Below are 21,431 nucleotides of genomic sequence, written 5' to 3' on the forward strand. Positions count from 1 at the left end.
GACCTCAACCGCAGCAGCCCCAGAGCCCTCTGACCGGCCCTCGCCCCGACGCAGCGACCCCAGGGCCTCGGAGCAGTTACAAGAAGGAAGAGGATTTGGGCTGTAAGCCCATGCCCCGGCTTAGCCCTCACTCCGCCAGCTGAGCTCAACTCCTCCCCAGCAAACGTGCAGTCTCGGTAGCATCTTGGAGCACACCGGGGCCAGGCACTGCGGGTGCGTTTCAGGGAGGCATCTCCACCACTGTGCTCGTCTCCTTCTAACCAGGTGCCCACCACCACAACCCCGGGGTCCCCACCCAAACCCCAGCACTGCTAGCCCCTGGGAAGTTCACCCAGGGACCTCAACCCTCCCTGCCCCAGCGAGGCAACCATCAGCGTCCCACATCAGGAGCAGGGAGCATCCTCTACAGAAAAGGCTGCCGCTGCGCTGCCGGGAGGGGGCTGGGGAGGGAGGAAGAGAAGCAACCACAACAAAAACCCACCCTCTCTTTTCATAAGACAGCAGAATTTATCAGCCTGCAGCCCTTCACATCTGTCTCCTCATACAAAATGAAAGAGGCTTTGAAAAACAGAGGAGATGAAATAAAGCCGTCTGTGTTAGGAAGCTGGCATCTCTGCCACTGTCACTGTCACCATGGTAGGAATAATGACCGTGATTGTTTCTGCATCTGTGTATGTGCGCGGGTGCACGGGGAGGAGGGGGAAGGAAGACGCACACCCGCGCCACTGCCACCACCACCACCGTGGCCACCCTCCCCATGGGCAAGCACCCCGACCCTGCTCCTGCCCGCTCAGGATGAGCTGGCCACACACATGCGAGCCTCCCCAGTGGACACAGCTGCGGTGATGGCACGCAGCACCGGTTCCTCTCCCTCCGCAGCCCAGCATGAGGCCCCCAGGGCAGGTGGCTCAAGCTCATGAAAACGTGTGGTTTGAAAAGAAGTTGTGACCTGTACAGTCTTCACATCGCTTGGCTTTGCTGTAGCAATTACTGCCATGCTGCCCTGGTAGGCGCAGCTCCCTGGGGAGACCTTGGGGTAGCAGGACCAGAGCCAGCACTGTCTGCACTCCATTAGATGACAATTAAAAAGGAGGTATAAAAGGAAAAAGGGTGGAGGGCAGGGTGGAGAACCTGAACATGCCAGCAAACAGCTGGTGACGCAAACCCTCTCCCTCCAAGCCCATTTCTCGGAGCTGGCTTCGGCGTTTTCAAAGGGATTTTGGTGCTTTCCAAGCCCATCAAGCTGGTAGCAGCCCTGCAGAGCGCTCCAGGCAAAGGGGGAGGCTCCCATGGATCCCTTAGGCATGGTGGCCCGTGGCTAGGCATGGGCTGCAGCCCCTGCACGGAGCCCTCCCTGCTGCTGTAGCACGCCTGAGCCCCAACCGGCTGCCGCCCCCGTGCCCGGCACACACACCATCCTGCCCGGCACACGGAGCAGTGATCACGGCATTAGCTTGAGCTGCTCCAGTGCCTTACCGAAACTCATACCCCAGAGGATTTCAGCTCTCCTTCAGCAGGAAGGTCTTTAAAATGCACAAAAGCATTACCATTTAGCAAATGCCTTCTGAACAGGGAGACAAGACTGTAGCCCTTGTAATTCAGCAAGGCCCTGTATCCTCTAAGCTCAGTTACGCAGGCAGTAAGGAGCAGCAGCAGGTTCAGCAAGGTGCAGAAGGCACACGTAGCACCAGATTTCATTATACAGCTCAGCTCCACTGCAAGCTGGGCCCCATAACCTTTTCCAAGGGCTGGCTCTCAGCAGAGAAGCCACTCACAAGGATATGCAGCGCATGGTCCAAGGGTCTCTGAGCTCCTTCAGGCAAGCCCAGCCAACTCATAAGGCAGAGAACACATGTCACCACGGGAGGTTAATCAGCCGCCGGCTGCACCTCCGAACCCCTCCCGTCGAGGTCGCTCCTCTTCCCTGCATGCCACCAGAGGGGTGCTCCAGAGGACTTTCCTCTAGTTCCTGACTGCTTGGCAATTTCCCACAAAATCACCATTTGTCATTCAGAGCATAACTGGAATGATCTAGCACGGTGCACAGAGTCACCCTGGGACTCAGGAGAGCCCACACGAAGCACCCTGCTGGCTGCCACTAGCAGACCATTCCTCTATGCATCTCCTCCTGTTGATCTCTTCCTCCTCCTGCTCCCTGTACTCCTGTGACTTCTTTCACATAAATCATCTCAATCCTCACACCAGAGCCACGGCTGAAGGTTTGTGCCCAGTGGGTATCGTGGCTGTTGTCTCCAAAAAGGCACCCCCCTCCTACTCCTCAGGTAGCTGCCCTGCAAAGGAGCGAGTGGACCACAGAGAGGACGCTCACCGCCCTTCAGTCTCGTGCTTCCCGGGGGTCTGCGCACATTCCCCTCCTCAGCTGGGACCCTCTGCACACCCAGGCCAGGCAGCACTGATTTACTACGGGGATGCAGCAAGGCCTCCCTGGCGCTCATCGTCCCCCTCGCCTCTGTCACTGAGGAGCCTGACACGGATCCCAAGCCCTCAGCAGCTCAGGCAGATAGGGGGCCAGCGGCGCAATGTAGGAAACGAACCTCTCACTGGGTCTGGGTTGGGCATCAGGCAGTGCTTTACAGCCCCCCTGCCTCCTGCAGCTGCTCCAAGCCCTCAGCCATCCGTCCCACCCTCTACGCGCCATTTGTCCCTTCCCCACGGCACAACTGCTCCTCGGGGTGGCCCAAGATTTACACTTACAGGTACACAAAGAGATAGCAGCTCCAAGAGCTGCTGCTCCTCTCTCTGTCATGCCTCGGAGCTTGTCATGCCGTGTTTGGCTCATGCTCTATCACCCCCCGGGGCTTGGAGCGGGGGCAAGGACATCACATGGGACTGGGATGCCAAGTGCTAGATCAACAGCACCTTTCCTTTTCCAAAACCCTCTGCATCCTTTCTTCTGCACCCTGCAGAGAAGGTAGTCAAAGCCTTCCTTGCTCTGCTCTCGGACGAAGCATTCGCCTCCTGCAGAAGCTGCAACAGCACAGCAAAAGCAGCAAACAGCTTTGGTTCAGGACAGCCCAAGCTCAGTTTCAGGCAATTCTTCATTTGGGATCTGCCGCACAGGCGACCAGGTTGGGAGCCTGCAAAATCGGGCCTCTCGCACCAGGTGAAAGGGGCCAAAGCTGCGCCCCCAGCTTTGGGGGCCTCTGGAAATCCACAGCTCCCCGACTTTTCACGGCAAGCGCTCGGCTGCCCAGCGCTCCCAGGATCCGAGGACCTCATCCACCCAAAGGGCTGCCCACGAGCATCTCCCCAGCTGCGCAAGGGCCAGCACAGCGCAGCCGGGCACCAGGAGCACGCGGCAGCTGGGAAGCGCCCGACGGTGCTCCGCCGCAGCGGCACGTGGACCAGGGCAGCCAGACCTCGGCTAACCCCTGCTGGGCCCGCGACGCTTCCCGGGCGCCGCTCCGCGGGGCACCTGCAGCGACAGGGCGCTCGCGCCTCGCTGTTCACAGGCATTTTATTTACTTGTTGTGGTCCCTTCTTTCGGTGTGCGTGCAGGCGTGTGCGAGATTGTCTCCAACGTGACTCTGCATTATCAGGGCTGTAATGAGCCCTTGTTAAAGTGGATTTGATGGAATAATTATATTCCAAAAAAACCTGCAGGAAAGCTCTCTCCCCTCTTAAAGGGCAGGATCATCAAACGTTCTCGCCACATTATTTGCAGTCACACCTTCTGCTGCATCTGCTCCTTTTAAAATCTCTAACTCCAATCTGATCTGAATATATAAATCTGAATTATCACAGCAAAAGGAGATGTGCTCACACCTTTTTTTATCTGTTGCCATGGCAATTAGATAAAATTCACGCCAAGTCTCTGGGGAAGGATGAAATGATTTCAGACAGAATCTCACCCCACTTGGTGAGAAGAACGCCTGGAGCTACTTCCCTCTGTAACAGGTCTGGGCACATGTCGCAGCCAGAGAGGGTGGCAAGGGGTGGGGGAGAAGCCAGGACACCTTTAGAGATCTCGGGATCGACAGAGGAAAAGGTTTTGCAGCACCCCTAGACAGGGTAGGGTAGGACAACGCTCGTTTAAATCACATCAGGCTGCTCCACGCTGCGAGTCAAGCTGTCCCAGGCAGAAGGCACAAAATTTAACTGAAAAGGCCAATTCTTCGCCAGCCTTTTGCCCCACGGTCACAGCTTTCATCTCAGAGCTCTTGGTGCGGATCGCTCCGTGCATGTGCCAGGAGGGAGCGGGGCAGGAGACAGCAGCAGCCCGGGCTCCCTCCTCTCCTGGGGGAGGTGGCGGGTCACAGGCAGCCACCAGCCCTGTGCTCCACTGCAGGTGACACCAGGGAATGGGGTAGCAGGGTGACCTCGTGCCTGACGCGTTCAGACCTGCAGGCTGCTTGCTCCCAGGCACCTCGCTTTTAAACCAGCCGGGGTTATTCTGTCTTCAGGCAAAACCAAATAAAAATGCTAACAGCCGGTAACGATCCTCAGTAACTTATCTCCTGTCCCCGAGCCATCTCAATGAAGACAAACACATAAACAAGAACCGCCTTTCGCCTCGCTGTGTTTATTCTGTCCCAGCTTCCAGCTTTTTTCCAGTAACAGGAGATTGATGTCCCCCAGAACAAGCCTGTTGACATGAGGACAATGCTGAATTATCCAGGCCCTGGCACTTCTGCCCCTCGGATTGTCCCTTCGCGCCCCCCGGGCACGCAGCATGCAGCGTCCTGGTGGGGAGGGAATGCTGCACCCATAAATCCTTGCTGAGTGTTTAATTGCCAGTAGCCTGATGCTGCGTCCCTAGACACCACATCTCGAGACGGATTGCAGTGGAATTTGTGTACGGTTACCATTCTAATATTTTAGAGAAAAATGTAACAGGTGGCGGATGTTGCAAGGTACAGCAGAGGAGAGCACACATCTTCGGGGTGAACGGCCACATTTAACCACAAGAAAGCTGCTGCAGTTTTATTTCCCACATCACTAAACAGTTGCCTGAGACGAGTTTAAGAATCCCATGCGCAGCCTTGAGCACTGCAGAAAGGGCTACTCAGGTCAAATTAAGCTCACACCTGGATCACCGCAAACAGATTAGCTTCAGTATTTTCGAAACTCCTAAAAGGCTGCTGTTCGATCAAGAACATACACAAAGACCTACCTAAAAACTTCACAGAACTCAATTTTCTTTCAGTTTCATCCTTCTGGCAAGCTTTACATTTTGCTTTCCAGAAGAAGGCCTTTGTGGATATCCAGTGACTAAGTACACGCGAGTATCTGCAGCCTGCAGAAGATATGTATTAGGGTTGCTGAGAAAAGCAGCACCCTTAGAAATGTCTGTACCTTGAGAAGTGCTGTCTTTAGATTTTTTCCAACACCATCTATCAAGTGTATGACACCAAAGCATCAAGTGGCAGCTCAGCTCTGGGCTTGCCAGTCCAGTAACACTTACTGCCTCCAAATCATTGCTCTTCTGTGCTGCCCTCACGAATCACAGGCTACTGACAGGCTAGGCACGGTCGGACGACAAACGCCATCAGCTTTCCCTCGCAGCTGATGTGATGCCATTACAGCTGTGAGGACACCGCTTTTGTTCTCCAGGGACACCACAGAGAGCCACCCCTGGCAATGTTAGGCCCGCACGCCCAAGCGACACCCACGTCCCAGCCAAGCACACAACCTCCCAAGGCAAATCCCACTGCGCTCATGGGATGCGCCAGCGCGGGTGTGCACCGATGGCAGAAGGACCGGAGCCCAATGCCACCGGGAAAACATCCTCCGGGCCGTCCCTCCCACCTGCACGGTGCTCCTGGTAGCACAACGGGCACAGCCTGGGCAGGTGACATGTTTGTGCCAAGGAAGGCAAAGCCAGATACATCTGCGTCACCAAGGCACCTGAGAAACGGCTTGGGTGTAAGTGTACAGGTGTGCATGTGCTCACGGGGTTACAAAAGCCAAGTAGCGTTCAAACGAACACGTTGCAACAACAGGGGAGGGGCTGACAAGTGCTCAAAAATCCACTCTTTCTAGCATTTGAAGTAGCTCCCCACATTACCATTTGCTTTTGTAAACTGCAGCTGGACACCCACTCCAAGAGTGCCCACGCACATGGGATCTGCACTAGCACGACTGCCATGTGCCCAGTTCTGCAGGGCCTGTGACTGCCAACATCCAGTTATAGCTGTGCAACGTACCTGAAGAGGGGACAAGTCAGTGCCATGAATTTCCATTTCTGTGCCACAACAGCCAGACCATAGTAACTAAAGCAGCTTCAGTCGCATAGGCAACATGCTTCCTCCATGACAAATCAAAGTCCCACACGTGCCTGTGAGACTCTTCATGTTACCCAGTCTGGTGATAGTGCTTTAAAAACGACAAAAAAGCTGTTTACCACATAGAGTTCTTAAACCAGTTTGCAGCAGGAGTTTCTCCCTCTTTAGCTATGGAAAAGGGAGCGGGGTCTGTAAAACATTCTGCTCGGCTGCGGTCCTCCCACCCTCCTCCCATTGCTCCCCCCCAAATACATTCCAAATTCATTGATAGCAACAGAGTTTGCAACCACAGCCTGGGTGTGAAGTGCAATCTTACACGCGGCCCCTGGTTCCGTAAGCACTGCTGCTTTGCTCCCAGTGAGCACTAGCCTACATGAAATGCCCCAGTCCTGCGAGTGGTGCTGCATGTTTGCAACAAGGCTGAGAACAAAAGGCAAGATTGATTTTGATGTGAGCACCAGCAAAGCAAATGGGTTTTTGAAAACCCTATAATTTCTCTGCAACCCTTGACTTCACTAAACACACATTTTTAGACTACAGCACAGTTAGGTAGGCATTAAACAAAAATGAGCTGCACTAATGATGATTTATGTGCGGGATAACCTTCCATAAAGAATTTATCTGTGATTTCAGGGTAAGTTACAGTGTTGCCAAGTTAACCAAAGAATGCAACTTGCCACCCAAACCCCCTACCGCAGCAGGGCCACGCAGACACAGAGCACTCCCCTGCAATCGCTTTGAGATCCCTTCCAACACAGACACAGTAGGTGCTCCCAAAACAACACGCTTGCCAGGGACTCGGATGGAAAAAAGTCTGGCAGAGGCACCCTCTGCAAGGGGACCGCTCCTGGGCTGGTAAGAGTAAGCAGCAGCCCAAGCACGCAGCCGAGGCTCCCTGTGCCACGCGGGATGCTGCTGCTGCCACCACGCCAGCCCATGTGCCAGCAGCAGGGCACCACGGGACCCCCGTGGGGACGGAGGGTTTCGCCGAGGCACCTCCACGGTAGAGCAGAGGGCTCTCCGGCGGGGCTTTCTGCTGGCGAGGTGCCTCTGGCGAGCGCTGCCGACGTGAGCCTGTCCCCACAGAGGTCCTTCACCCACCAGCAAACTGCCATCAAAAGAGCGGCAAGGCTTGTCTGAAAAGACATGCCTCAAAGGCCCAGCAGCAGAGGTTGGGAGCCCTGTAATCCCAATTAAGCACCAAAAGAACCCATGAAAGCAGCAGAAGGGCCACCCGGCCCATGTTCAGAGCTGGAGGCCTGAGCCTGAGCTCGCGAGAACAGCCACCCCAGGGGAAACGTTCGCACCCCCTGTTTGATCCACACAAGGTTTTGGTTTGGCGGGGGCAAAACCAGGGATGCTAAGGAAAGCAGACATTTACTGTGAAAACAGTCACTTAAAAAGAGTTTTCTGCCACAGAGGGATCTGGCTGGAGATTTTTCCTGCTCCTGCACATTAGGACCACTCATCCCCTGCTGCACCAAGACTTGCTGGGAAGAAGCCCAGTCTGCCAGAGGAAACACAAGAGGCAAGTTTCGGGAATAGCAGCGAGTTTGGCACACCAAAGTCACAAACGAACGCCATATTACACAGCCAGCTGTAAATACAGCGTGGACGTACTTCTGAAAGAGCTGCGGCGCTTCCAAGCACCTTTTCTTTTTGTAGGCTGACTGGAGGAGAGCTGTGCAGTGCTGTGTCTGCACAACTGCTTGATCTTACCATTCAGAAAGTGTATCCGTGACTGAGGGGAACTATTAGGCCTCAGCACCACAGTTCAGCTTTTCTCAGCCTTCATGCCGTTCACTCTGAATGGCAGGGACCTCCTCCTCCTCCTCTCCTCATCTTCCTTGCTCAGAATTAGGACAGAAGCAGACGTTCGCCAGAGGTCAAGAAAAGACCATGGTTTTGGTAACAGCAAAGCCAGTTTTAGCTCCAACACAAGAGCAATAAAAAAATAAGCTTCAGGCAGATACTATATTTGTAATCCAACGGCAAAACATGTTTGCTTGTGTTGACTCTGCACTGTAACACAATTTGTATGTTCTGTCTTTAGGGTAATTATTGCTTTAGAATGTTAAAATCGTTCCACTCTAATTAAATCATCGTATTAAAAAAATCCAGCACCACAGCAAACTTGAGAACAAGTCTGGTTAAGATCACGCAAGTGCATGGATTCTGGGTCGACAAACTTGCTGCCGAGCAAACCAGTCACACTCTGCAAACAAGGAGCATGGGCACCGCCCTGCTCAGTCCTACAGAATCCTGAGGGGCGTGAGCAACCCCTGCCTTTCCAGAAAGCGCTGCCAGAGCCGGCATGGCACTGCCAGCTGCCGAGGAACGAACGCCGCAGGTTCTTGTGCTGGTGGACCTTGCTGTGCCCCACTCGGCAAATGGCACAAGCCTGGAGTGGGCAGAGCATCGCCACCCAAGCACCTCACTAGCCCAGGAGATGGGTGCCACGAACTCCTCCATCCCATCCGCCGTACAGAAATCCACCCTGCGCTGATTCATGCACGTAGATGCAACTGTTTCCTGGAGTCGAGCAGGGAAAGGCTGGCAAGGCTGTGGTGCCAGTCTGCACCCTACCAAAGGGTGCCATGCCTTTTCCAAACATCAGCTGGTCTCCAGGGTAGGCCTCCCCAAACACACTTTTAAACAGGCCTCCTGGACCACCCCGAGGTTTCTCACCCACTGAACCAAAATGGACATTTCCACAGTATTCCAAAACACCCTGAAGTGCCAGAAGCTCCTTACACAGGCTCATGCTCAAGGAGGCCATTTGTAAGCAAGAATCTCCCTTTCCAGGCAAAAGGCTGCTGTGGACGTGGGCTGGCTGCCGATCAATGCAAGCTCATCACTCTGAATGCCTATCTGGGGAAGACCACGTTCCCAAGGCAGAGTTTCACATCATATTTCATCCCAAGACCGTCACAAAGGGGTCAGTGCTGGGGAGGAGAGGCTCTGCGGACTCAGGTCCTGACTGTGGGAAGGCAGTTGGCTCCCAGCCCCAGCGTTGCAAACCGTGACAGGCTCTGTACCAGCAAGGGCACAGCCTTGGTCAGGAGGGTCCCCAGTGCTCCCCTGTCAATCGGTCAGCCCGGTTCCCCTGCCGTGCAGGGGGCTGCATGCAGACCCTGCTGATGCTTCGCAACCCCGGGGGCCATCGCTCACTGGCACAAGCCCTGCAGCACTGCTTCCCTTTGCCTGCCTCCAAGCGCAAGGGCTGTGCAGAGTCAGCCGATTAGCTGCACTCGGGAGGCACCACAGTCTAGCGGCAAGAGCCACCGCAGCCCTCAGGAAAACCTGTCACCCCCCTCCAGGTGAAGCGCCTTGCTCCTTAAGCTCCTTAAGAAAGAAACATCCCTGCAGGAGGGATTAGAGCAAGTGGCTTCTCATGCTTGGTCAGCAGCTGCCCCAGCAGGCACCAGGCTCGCACCCACTCCCCGTGCCGTCTGCCCTCCTGCATCTGCTCCCCATGGCGCTGCCAGCACGGCAACACCGGCCCCAGGAGGAGCATCAGGACTTGCTGACCTGTGAGCAAATATCAAGCGCAGAGCATTCACTTTGGGCAAAATCCTTTAATTCTCTCTGGATCCCCCTGGGGAAAGCAGTATTGATCGCTTTACTACTAGCTTACACATGCTGTGCCGGGCAGCCAGCGCTGCCATCAATACCGGCTCCGAGGAGGGAGCCAAAAGGTCACCCCAGTACACGGGGACACGGGACTGGCCCCATGCTGCGCCCAGCACCTGCCCGCAGCCCCTGCACTGCTTCAAAGCCTGCGACAAGCTAGGCAGGAGCACAGGAGCCAGAGCCCACAGTACTAGCATGGCTCAGCAAGAAGTTTGTCCGGTTACTTTCCCCCGCTGCAGAGCTGCACAGAGGTGCCCGGGAGGCCGTGTCCCATCAGTGCTCCAGCCACCTCTCCTCCCTGTTCCCCAGGGGACCAGCTGGGGGAAGACCCTGGGTTCGGAGGCTCTCTGCTCCCATGGGAACCTGGGGTGCTCTGCGCCTACCAAAAAGTCACAGGGAACTACCCAGGGACAAAACAGCCAGAGCTGCAAAGTCCCTGCATAGAGACGGCCGCTGCTGTCTCTCCCACAGGCCCCTTCCCCGCAGATCGATGTCAGCACCGAGCGGGACCCTTTCCAGGCTACGAGGCAGGCACATGGGACAGGGAAGCCAAGCAGTTTCCAGGCACCAGCATGGGGAAGAGGTGCACGATGCCATTTCTACTGAATTCCTTTCCCCATGGCTGAAACAGTTGTGAAAACTTGCAAGAGAAGCTGGAATATTTACTTGTGCATCATGCTGACAACATGAAAACCAGCTCTCACTGCAGGAGTCAGGACACGGACAGCACGGGCAGGCTCTTTTCCTGTTGCCCAAGCCCCAGCTGCCAGGTACCCAAAGCGAACTGGCTCGCAGGCATGTGGGAGAAGCCAGGATGGGGCACACCTGCTGTCACGCTTACACCAACCGTCCCCGAGCCCAGAGATACACAAAGTACCAACCACAGCACCAAGGAAAGCCTGAACACAACACGTCTGTTCACGCCACCAGCATTTTTGAGTATGAAGCTGCAAGACGGTCATCAATAAAAGCCTTTGCTTGGGCAGCATGGGCACAGACGATAAGCCAAAAAAAGACCCTCCACGACAGCGAGTTTCACACATGGCAAAGCAGGTCAGATTTTCCAAGAGAACAGTGGCTCCTCTCTTACCTGGGATGATAGAAACGGTGTCTTTCTCCCAGGACACAACACTAACATATTCCTGCACTGAAGAGGGGATGAGGCACTTGAAAACAGCCACGTTTCCACGCATTGACCTTTGGTCCTCCACCCGAACGGTGTACGGTTCCCTGAAAACTGTAGAGAAAAGCAGATGGTTGGTAGCATGACAGTGCTGGAGGAAAACACACTTCCTTTTGCTTTAATCCCACGTTTCCCAAACAAACCAACCCACCCAGCCACAAACTACTTCCACTGAAAATACTTGGCCCACCTTCCTGGGGAAGAAAGCGGCTCTCCTTTGGAGACCTCAGCCCCATGCTCGGCATGCAGAGGAGATGTCTGGCCCAGCTCCTGCGGCTGGGACCCTGCAACGGTCCCCAGCATCACCTGAGCTTGCCACTGAGGCAAGCAATTTAGGAGAGCAGATGGCAATTTTCCAAGCCATGCCACAGTGGGAGCTATGAGTTGTCCCCACTACGTGCCCTATTCCTCAGGGAGAGGATCCTCTTTGACAGCTCCACGCTGCTCCCTGGACCTGTGACAAAGAACTCCCCAGTGCCACAATCCTCCAGCGGCACTCGCTTGGTAAGGTGAACCCACCCCAGCCTCTTCAGAAAGACAAAAAGATGTCACCACGCCCAGTAACACATGCAGACACCGTAAACTCCTGAAGTTTAAGTATAAAACACAGTGAGTGCAGGTGCCTCCTCAGGGGGACAATAATTGCGCCCTGCAGGACATGGGCACCTGGGCATCACTATCACAAGAGACATGCATTCACTTCGCCATTTAACACCACCTCTTGGCCAGAACAAAAGCAGCCCAAGAAATGTCCTAAGATAGAGCTCCTCAGCAGCCCCAAAAGGAAGGCATTTTCCCTGAGTGGAAAGCACCTGCTGGCAACGCATGGCATACCTCGCACGAACAAGCGAGCAGCTGACAGTATTTCCACCTCGATTTTCCCAGGCTTTCAGGGCACCCTGCTCTGCTGCAAGAGGTCAGTACAGAAGCAGGGGCACATCCCAGGCTCCAGCCTGGGGTGCACAGTGACGCTTGCCGGCCAGCTTTGCGCACCAGCTGCCTGGCAGAGGAGACCAGCAGCAGCCATGAGACATTCAGTTCCAAGCTGCAGAGGGCTGGCCCACCTTCGCCTCTCCTCCCGCACCCGCCTGCAGCTCAGCTGCCCGCGCATGCCAGGGGAAAGCAGGGAAGAGGGTTCGGAGCGGCCTCCGGCTCGCTCCGGTTATTTGCCCGGTGCCCCGGCAGGGAGGACGAAGTTCTGCGCCGTGAGGGCACAGGGAGAAGCCTACTGTGGAAAGGGACTCCAGACCCAAAGCAGACTAGCTAGCAAAAGCCCCCGTAATCACGTGGAGCAGGAGCTTTGTTCACGGGCTTTAATGGGGACCACGAGGAGCATCCAGCCCAGCCTCCCACATGCTTACCCCCGCCACAGCCGCCCCAGCCCGGAGCAGCCCTCACACAGGGGCACCGGCGGCTGCCCCAGCAGCTCTGCCCTGCACCAGCTGCCACCGGGGCTTCTGGCTTTTGGCTGCCTCTGGGAATAATTCCCACAAAGATAATGTGCCATGAAAGCCAGGACTCGGCTCTGCTACTGGCTTGCCATGATCCCAAGGAAGTCCTCAGCACGTGGGAGAAGAGCGAAGCGAAGGCTGCCCACCCGGCAGGAAGGCAAGGACCAAGACAAGCTTTCTCCCCTGCAGCGCATCCAGAGCACCAACTCTCTGGAGAGCCAGTGTTGCCATCCTTGCTGCTCAACCCCGGGGCACCCACAGCCCCCGGCACCATCGCCTTTGCAACCCCTCCAGAACTCTGCAGTTGCAAGGCACATCGAGCCCAGGGTCACCAGCACCAGAGGGGCCATGATCATCCACTCGGAAGCACAAGCCATCCCCGCGACGGTAATTGCCTGCTGCAGAGCACAGAGCCAGCCGGGGTGCTGCAGCACGGGATGCGGTGCCACACGGGACACAGCCACGTCACCCACACCAAGGGGCCGCTTGCCCTGCTGTGCCCTGGGGTGCATGGCAGGCACCAGCTGGCCACAGCCCTCGCCGCTGCCCGGCTGCCCCATGGGAAGCCCAGCCTGTGGTGCCCAGCACGAGGAGGGCAACAGCTCCACGCTGCACGTCTGCCTTTACTACACCCCATCTGTCGCCGTCCCTCCTCCACCGAGCTGTGGTTTATAGGTAACCTGATAGTGCTGGTAAATAATTCACTCTGCGGAAGGGGGTTAATACCAATTTACTCTGCAGTACAAGGTATTAAAATAAAAAACCCTGTAGTCACTTCTGTCATGTTCCCTCTGCTAGCCCCGCTTTTAATAGGTTACATAATGAAGCCATTCCTGGGCTATTAGCCCTCCTCAGCCTGGTCAATAATTTACTATAATGGCTTTTGGAATCAGCTCTTTGCCATATTCCTCCTTTTTAGTTTGCTTAATAAGCTTTGGCATGCTGGGGCTGGATGCTACAGTGGGAACAGACAGGCTCGAGGAGGGTTGAGGGACACAGTGGGGGTCTCCCTGCTACGGACACACGTGGTCCAGCTCCTCCTGCAGCTGTGAAAAGCCCTCACGCGTGCTTGGGTGTGACAATATCAGTTCAAAGGCAGAGGACCTCTCCTGCCGCAAGGCCACAACTGCACCATGGCATCCAGGCACTCGCTGGAGACCCCCAAGATGCACATCCCTTCCCTGCTGGTCACCCCGATCCTCCCCCAGCCAGTAATCAGCCCGAGTTTGAGCCATCTCGTAGCTGGGGCAGGATGCCGTTTTGCAAACGTGTATTAGCAGGCCTTCTTATCCAGCACCCTGCCCTTCTCCCTGCCCTCCGTCCATGCAGCATTGATCAATCCCCTCGCAAGAGTCCAACGCAGCAGCCCTGGTTCCGTGCTCTGCTCCCAGGGCGGGCAGCTGCAGCGCTCGCCTTGCGGCAGGGCTGCCAGTGCAGCCCAAGGTGCAGGCAGGGCGGCACAGCACGGCAGCCCTCACGAGGCAGCAGGCACTTGGTCCCACTGCCCCACGCAGGACGGTGATGATCCCAGTTGGCAGCGGGACTGCCTGCTCCCATCCCCATCCAAAACAGCCTGGCTTCACGGGTAGGACAGCGGTGCTGCTGTCCCAACGCCGGCATGCTGCCGGTCAGCAGTGTTACTGGCCCACACCAGGGAGACAGAGGTGAGTGGGGCGTGCTTGCCAGGCCAACTGGCAGGCCACAGAGAAGATCAGCACCTCGTCCAAACCCCAACACCCACAGAGAGCTCCTACCTGCTTTAACACGGATATTTGGGCTCCTGATTTTGCCAGCCGAGTTCTCCGCGGTGCAGAAGTAGTCGTTGTCGTGGATAAAGCTATTGAAGGCTGATGGCGAGAAGGGATAGAGCTGCAAAGTCCCATTGGCATGGACGTGCCGGATGTGGGGCACATCATAGATGTCATCACCTGTGGCCAGGTACCACCGAAGGACGGCGCTGGGTGACCCTGCTGCCGGGCAGGGGATCACCACCCCCACTGTGCTGGAGAAGGTGACCTGCTGGATAGAGTCGTTCACAAAGTAGAGGCTGGTTCCAACATCTTCAGTGTGTGCTGTGGAGGAAGCAGAGGCCACAATGGCAGGGGGTTACTGCAGAAATCACCAGTCCCCACTAGCACAGTGAGCATCCCCCAGCACAGCTGCCCCGAGCCCAGCCCCTGGCCCCCACACGTGGCAGAACAGGGGAGCGGAGGACTGTCAGCACCTGGGCTGGAAGCATAAAGGCCACCTTCACAGGCCAGCACTCTTGCTGGCAGCATGGATCAGGGATCACAGGCACCTAAGCAGGACAAGTAGGGGCTGTGCAAGCAAGGAAGGGTACCCAGGGTATCCCCCCCAAGGCTTCCCCGGGTGGCCGTAGGCACCTAGGTGGCTCTGAGCACGTGGTCCGACCACGCCTCAGCGCCCACGGGCCTGAGGACACCCATGTGCAACACTGATGACAAAGCAAGCACTGCAAACCAGCACCGTCTCTCCTCCAAACCCCGACATCCCCCAGCCCGGAGCAGCCAGGAGCCAGCCAGCACCCCTGTGCCTCATCACCTCCCCAGCATGGCCCCAGCCAGCCTGCAGCTGCAGCTGCCCATTGGCAATGCCGACACATCCAGCGCTAGCCTCTCCCAAGCAGGATAGAGATCCTTCCTGTCACCCTACCACTGCCTCCAAACACTGCAGCAGCCCCCAGGAGAGGGGCAGGAAAACTGGGTGCAGTGCTGCTCCCCACTCCCAGAGTCAGAGGGAGGGGAAGCCCAGTCCCATGCAGCCTGGCACGAGGCATCCCTGCACCACCCAAGCGAAGACGGAGACATGCAGGGTTCAAGGGCACAGTCCAAAGCAGATCTTGCAGCCACCCGGATGCCCAGGAGCAGCTTTCCAGGGCACCACAAGTCCTGCAGAGAAGCTCTTCCCTTCTTCAAAATGAGGGAAGGGATCTCTTCCCCCATCTCCTCCAGTCTCTCCTTCCCACTCTCCAGGACCACGAGCTCCCCCTTCTCAACCAAAGCAAGCAAGATTGCCTATAAATAAGGATGAGGAGGCCCCCAGTCACTTAGATCCGTTTTCTTTTTTTAGTCACACTCTTTCCAAGTGGGCGGAAGGACAGGGATATAGAAAGCGGCCCTCGGCGGGTGTATTAATAGCTCTGGCTGAGAACACCGCTTGTGGTGCCGCAGAGCCAATAAGCGGATCACTACCATACCGCCAGTTCAAAACGAGTCATGGGGGACCCTCCGTGACCTCGATTTCTTAACTTGGGGAGGAGGGGACAGGAGCAGGGGAGAAGGAAAGCCTCATCAGGACAGACAGCCTTGCCTCAGCTCTGAGGGCGAGCGCAGCACGGGTGCTCGCCTGAGGAAAGGCCGCTTGAGTGTCCCTGGCCACAGCCGCTCGCATCTCCCCACGAAGCTTCCTCCAGTGCCCAGTGGCGGCAAGCACGGGCCTCTCCTGCCTTGGTGTTGTACCACCAGCCTGCTCCATGCTGTCCTCGACCAGGTCAAGACAGGAAACCCCGAAACACCTCAGCTCTTCCCAGAGCAGAGTCCTCTCTCCATCCTGCTCCCAGCTGGATGTCCCAACCTCATGCCTCTTTCAGCACCCAGGAAATCAGAGGCGAGAGCACCTGGTTCTTGCTCTCCACATACTCTGCACTGAATAGTCACCTAAATGACCCAGTTCCCTCCTTTGCCTGCTTGGAGCCCTGTGGCCCCACATCAGGGGCACTGCACTGCCAGAGCTGCCCAGCAAAGCCATCCATGTGCTGGATTAGCTGACTAGCAAGGTCCAGCACTGCCACCACACAAGACAACAGATTTATAGGTCATGAAAGCATCTCCATACCTCCCCACACACCAGCTCCCCGTGTCCACACACAGGTAGAAGTAGAGAGAGACATTTATTTTTTCCTCCCTCACTGACAAGCACCCAAAGAGCGATGGACCAGAGGAGTAAAGCGCTCCAGCCCAGCCTCCCATGCAGCAGTGCCAGGCTTTGCAGAGCTATGAGGCCACCGCACGGCCCTGCAGATGTCATTTCGTGACATCTCCAGGCTGGTTTGTCGTCATGAATCAGCATTTCCCTTCATCAGAACAGCGCGGTGCTTCTCCCAAATACGTGACAGAGAAAAAGCACATTTGCAGGCAGAGGAAGGAAAACAAAGCACACACGAGCAGCAGCATGCTCTTTGTGGTAATGCCTGTCGCCTGAGCAAAGCAGAAGACGGCCGGAGCCAGGGCACACAGCGTGTCAGGCACACAGCAAAAGCCACCCTTTGCCCACCCGCCGGCTTTGGTCCAGGAACACCCCGCTGTGCTTAGCACCCCATCACCCAGCCAGCTCTGCCCCAGGCTCCATCCAACATCTCCACCCCAGATCCGTGACCACAGTTTGAGAAGGCTCCTGCTGTAAGAGAGATCGGAGAGCATCCGCAGCCTGACAGGGAAATCTCTTCTTCCCAGGCAGGGCCCAGGAAGCTTTAGAGATGGACGGGTGAGGGGCTGGGGCGAAGAGTGGAAAAATACCTCGTAAACAGAGAAATTCAGATTACCCGTAAAGCTTTTTCAGGTCAAAGGGGGAAATGGATTTTTAATAGAAAATGGAAGTTATGGGATTGGCAATAGTTATGTGACAGACGCATAGAGTTAAATCCATATAATCTCCTTTACCATTTAGCATTGAGCACCATCCTAATTCCACGTTTCATAAAACTGCCTCCAAATCACTGAGAGAGATTAAAAATTTAGAAATAGCGCTGCAATATTTTTAAACCAGAAATCACTGCTCACATCTGGTCAGATGTGCTGACCCTAACCTAAATATTGAGGGCATTAATTCACATGAACCTGAACAGAGGAGGCTAGGGGAGCCAAAACAGAACAGTTTCTGCTGGGGAAAACGCAGCAACGCAGCCGCGCAGCACTGACGCTGGAGATCAGTCTGCTGGTAGCTGGAAGCTACATGAAGCCCAGTGCGTAGCCAGGCACCGTCTAGCTTGCTCTGAAAGGCATGTATTTTAAGTTATCAGAGTGCAATCTTCTTAAATTGTAGTAAATTACAACCTAGAGGTATTGAAATATTAATATCTCTATCAGAGCTGGGAGAAGCAAGTCATTTTGCTATCATCCCTTTGGAATATTTACTAGCCTAAATCGCTGGACTTTCCAAACTCCAATACCTTCAGCGGCACAGCCAACCTCGGCACTGCAAAGCACTGCGCCGTGCAGAAAGCACTCATTTGCTCTAACGAGCGGCTAAGGCAGAGCGGCCATAAACTAACCCCAGGATCTGTCACCAAGCCACGGATCTCTGGAAGAGGCAGCCAAGATGTAGGTGCGAGTCCTGCACGAGGAGCGGCACAGGCTGACCTCAGCCTGCGTAAGCACAGAAACGCTGTCACCTCCTAGGCGAGTGCCCAGCAAGGCAACCCCTCCTCTCCTCCAAACCTCACGGGAAGAGCCCTTCCTTTGCTAGGAAGTGGATCTAGGACTGGTCTGAGACAACAACCAACTTCATACTATCGCAATTAGAGAGCCATTTCCCCTGCGTTAAGGAGCTTGTTCTGTCTGTGGTGCAAGTATATCATCTGTGTTGGCACACTACTTGCTCAGCACCCCCAGCCAGTCCCATGCCCACCCAAACCCAGCAAGCCTCTCAAGGCTGAGCAAGGTCTTTTGGACATCAGTAACTGGGCGGAAACCCGACAGAGATGGGAAAAGGTTAAACAAGTTGTGTTTCAAGGGTGTACATGCAATCCTCTGGGCACGGGCAATCCAGTCTGGGCTGACACCGTTCCTCTCAAGGGGTGGCAGAGGCCTGTGACTGCCCGAGTACTTCTTTACAAAAGAGTGGCCACTGGAAGCTTGACCGTTTGCTGTCATTAAGCGTGTTGCTGGCATTCCAAAGGAGGTTTCACAGAACCTCAGAAAGGGCAGGCGCTAGGCTCGAGTTCACCTTATCCCACTGGCAGCACCTTTCCCGGGGCCTCCCTCTTGGGCCTGGCGGTCTGACCACCCAGGTGCCCAGCCCAGCCCTCCTCCAAGGCCAGATGAGATGCTGCCGAGGCAGCACCAGAGCAGAGAGCCCACCTGCAGACCAGCCAAGGGACTGTAGGAGCCACTGGGGCTTCTCCAGCCACCAGCTGTAACGGCTGCAGGGATGCCGTGAAGAACAGCAGGCTAATCACCACCTCGCCACTCATTTATTATCCTCATTAAGGGTGCTTGACACCTGCCCTGTTCAAGGAGAAAGTGAACCCAAGCTTGGCACGCACTGCCGGGTGGGAATTACAGGTAGGTGGCAAGTCCTAATCTTTCCTCTCTACCGCTTTAAACTATGACAGTATCTATCACATACCGCCCGCACATTTGTAATGCTGGAGCAGTCTTTGGCCCGCCCTGGCATGAGCTCCCTTCAAGCCCTCATCTTCAGGACACTTTTAATAGCCTTTCTCCTAATGAATGGAGTGACCTTGGAGCTGACAGAGCAAGAAGTGGCATCTCTGAGCATCACGGAAGGGATGGGGAGAGAGGCAGCGAGACGAGGTGAGAAAGAGGAGGCTGGTACCCTCTCAAGCGGAGCACAAGAGGTGCACGCACCCCGCCAGGAGCGCAGCACGGCCCCACGGGATGCCACCCCCCTGCAGTGGCTTTCCAGCCCAAAGGGTTAAAGCCACAACTCCAGCTGAGTGGCCTCCTCCACGCTGCACCCCTCGGGGATCCGGGGGGGTGGAAACTGCCACAAAATGCTGAGCAACAGCCTGGGGCATTCAGCTGGTGCCCAGCACTACGGCAAGTACGTCGCAGCACCTTCCGTGCCCCAGCCTTGCATTTCAGCCGCCACAGGAGTCCCACCCTTGTGGCACAGGCCCTCTGGCCTGAGCACTGCGGTCGGTCCCGACTGGCGGCTGCCGTCACCGCGAACTGAAGCGGGAGCAAAGGGGAACGCTGCCTCTGGTGCTCTGCAGGTAAGGGCACCGCTCAAACACGCTGGGAGTGCAAGCCGCCTGCTCCTTAATGCATCTGCACGGAAATTAAGGCCTGAACCACCTCCAGCTATTACAACAGCACCCAGGCTGAGGCTATAACCCTTGCCTGGAAAAAAAAACCAAACCCAAACACCTCTCCCCCCTGCTTTGCCTGGCCCCTGAACCTCCCCCATCGGCTTGCTGGAGGCATCAGTCTCACCACCCCATCTGCACCAGGGGTTGACCCAGAGCTGGACATCCCCCAGCTCTGCACCACCTCCCGAGCCCCCCAACCTGCCCGAGCTCCCCCCAGGGGCCCTCTGCTCTGGGGGGTGAGGAACGAGCCCGGGGACCACAGGCGATGGCCTCTCCCTCCCCTTCCACAGCCCACCTCCACATCTCAGCTCTGCTGAATACAAAGCCTGAGGAGCTGCAGCTGAGTCCTAAGGGACATGTGGTGACATTGCCAAGCCAGGGTGACAGCAAGGTCCCCCCTGGGGAGGCCGGGGCCAAGCCCAGCAGCCTCGAGGGGCGAGCGAGGGGACGCGCCAGAGGCTACACACGCCTGCTGCCGGGCTTCCTCCAGAGCCGCCGGTCCCCGCCGTCCAGCACACCGCAGCCTGCACGCTCACTTGACAAGGCGGAGATGAGGATTTCCACCATGCGGCCGACAGGTATGAGAAACGAGGGGAAGGGATCAATAGAGCAAGCTCTGAAACCTCACTCACCTTCTCCTTTCCCCCTCTCAGTTGTGCTCGCTCCCTTCTCTCAGGGAGAGGAGCCGCCGACACAGCCCTTTCCAAGAGGCAGCAGCTGGGGCCGGCAGCAAGCATTAGCAAGAGTCGGGAAATGGATTTCCTAAATATTTGGTACAGCTCTGCTGGCAGATGATGGCGGCAATATGCAGATTGCATGTGGTGGGGCTTATTTCTTACGGATCTACAAGCAGGGAAAGGGTACCTCACAAAGTCATGGTTATGTAAAAATACATAGCTGGCTACAATCGAGATTTCAAAGACAAGAAACACTCTGCACCCAAACCTGCCGCCGCAGAAGCCTCCCGGTAAAGCACGCGTCGTAACAACTGCAACAACCAAACACCTTCCTCCTTCGTGCCCTCCTAGGAAGATGCGCTTGCTACCAGCCTGCTTATTTGGGTGCAAGATGCCTTCATGCTACCCAAGGCACAGCTCAGAACCTGCACGCTGCCACGGCAGGAGAATTCCTGCCCCAGAGAAAGGCTTCTAGTTTGATTCTCGCACCCGGCTCATCAGCTGCTTCGAAGGACAAAGCGCTCCCCATCCCTCCACCTCGGAACCATATGGGCAGAGACTGGAGCGGTGTAGTGGAAAGGCGCCCTGTGCCACGGCTGCCCAAAGCTAAGCCTACAGCTCCCACGCAGCCCCCATCTCCGGGCAGGGCTGCTCGATAGCGCATCCCTGGCGTGAGGCACTCGCGCGAGGCACAGCGTATTCCTCCGGAGAGCAAATGCATCACGAAACGTGAGGCTTGCCTATATCGATTTTCTGGTCCAAAGGCAGGAGCAGCCCCAAGCCCACGGCAGGTGCAGGTAAGGGCTCTGGGCAAGTTGCCATCGTGGCTCCTTGTGCTGGGAAATTTTGGCTCTCCGCAGGATAAACAAACACCGGGCACGGCACGGCAAGGAGTTCAGCACTGCAGGCTTCTCCTCCGTGCAGTTAATGAGGTTTCCATGTTTCATTTCAGAGACAAACGAGCGCTGTGCCACACTGGGGGGCCGAGATGGGGAGAGATTAAAGAACGCAAGCTGCATAGTTCACTGCACCCAATACAGGAACATAATGTAAATATAATGCCAATATAAATCAGGCGGCAGAGAGATCCAGTAAGAGCACACAGGGAGACACTTTCCCGGCTCCAAGCCGCTCAATTTTGCCCAGTCTGCTCTTCATCACACTGCTCGC

At 56.1% G+C, this 21,431-nt stretch overlaps 1 protein-coding gene across 3 annotated transcripts in view; it reads right to left on the minus strand.

The window, feature by feature from the left end:
* DSCAML1 (DS cell adhesion molecule like 1) overlaps positions 1–21,431 on the minus strand; it is a 112,455-nt gene that overhangs the window by 89,150 nt on the left and 1,874 nt on the right. For all 3 annotated transcript variants that reach the window (XM_069787921.1, XM_069787922.1, XM_069787925.1), the window contains exons 2-3: positions 14,267–14,584; positions 10,969–11,115 (exon numbers count right to left, since the gene is read on the minus strand). In XM_069787921.1, coding sequence (XP_069644022.1) covers positions 10,969–11,115; positions 14,267–14,584 — 465 coding nt within the window. The remainder of the gene's footprint in view (positions 1–10,968; positions 11,116–14,266; positions 14,585–21,431) is intronic.

This window comes from Haliaeetus albicilla, chromosome 7 (genome assembly GCF_947461875.1).
Source record: "Haliaeetus albicilla chromosome 7, bHalAlb1.1, whole genome shotgun sequence".
NCBI lineage: Eukaryota > Metazoa > Chordata > Aves > Accipitriformes > Accipitridae > Haliaeetus > Haliaeetus albicilla.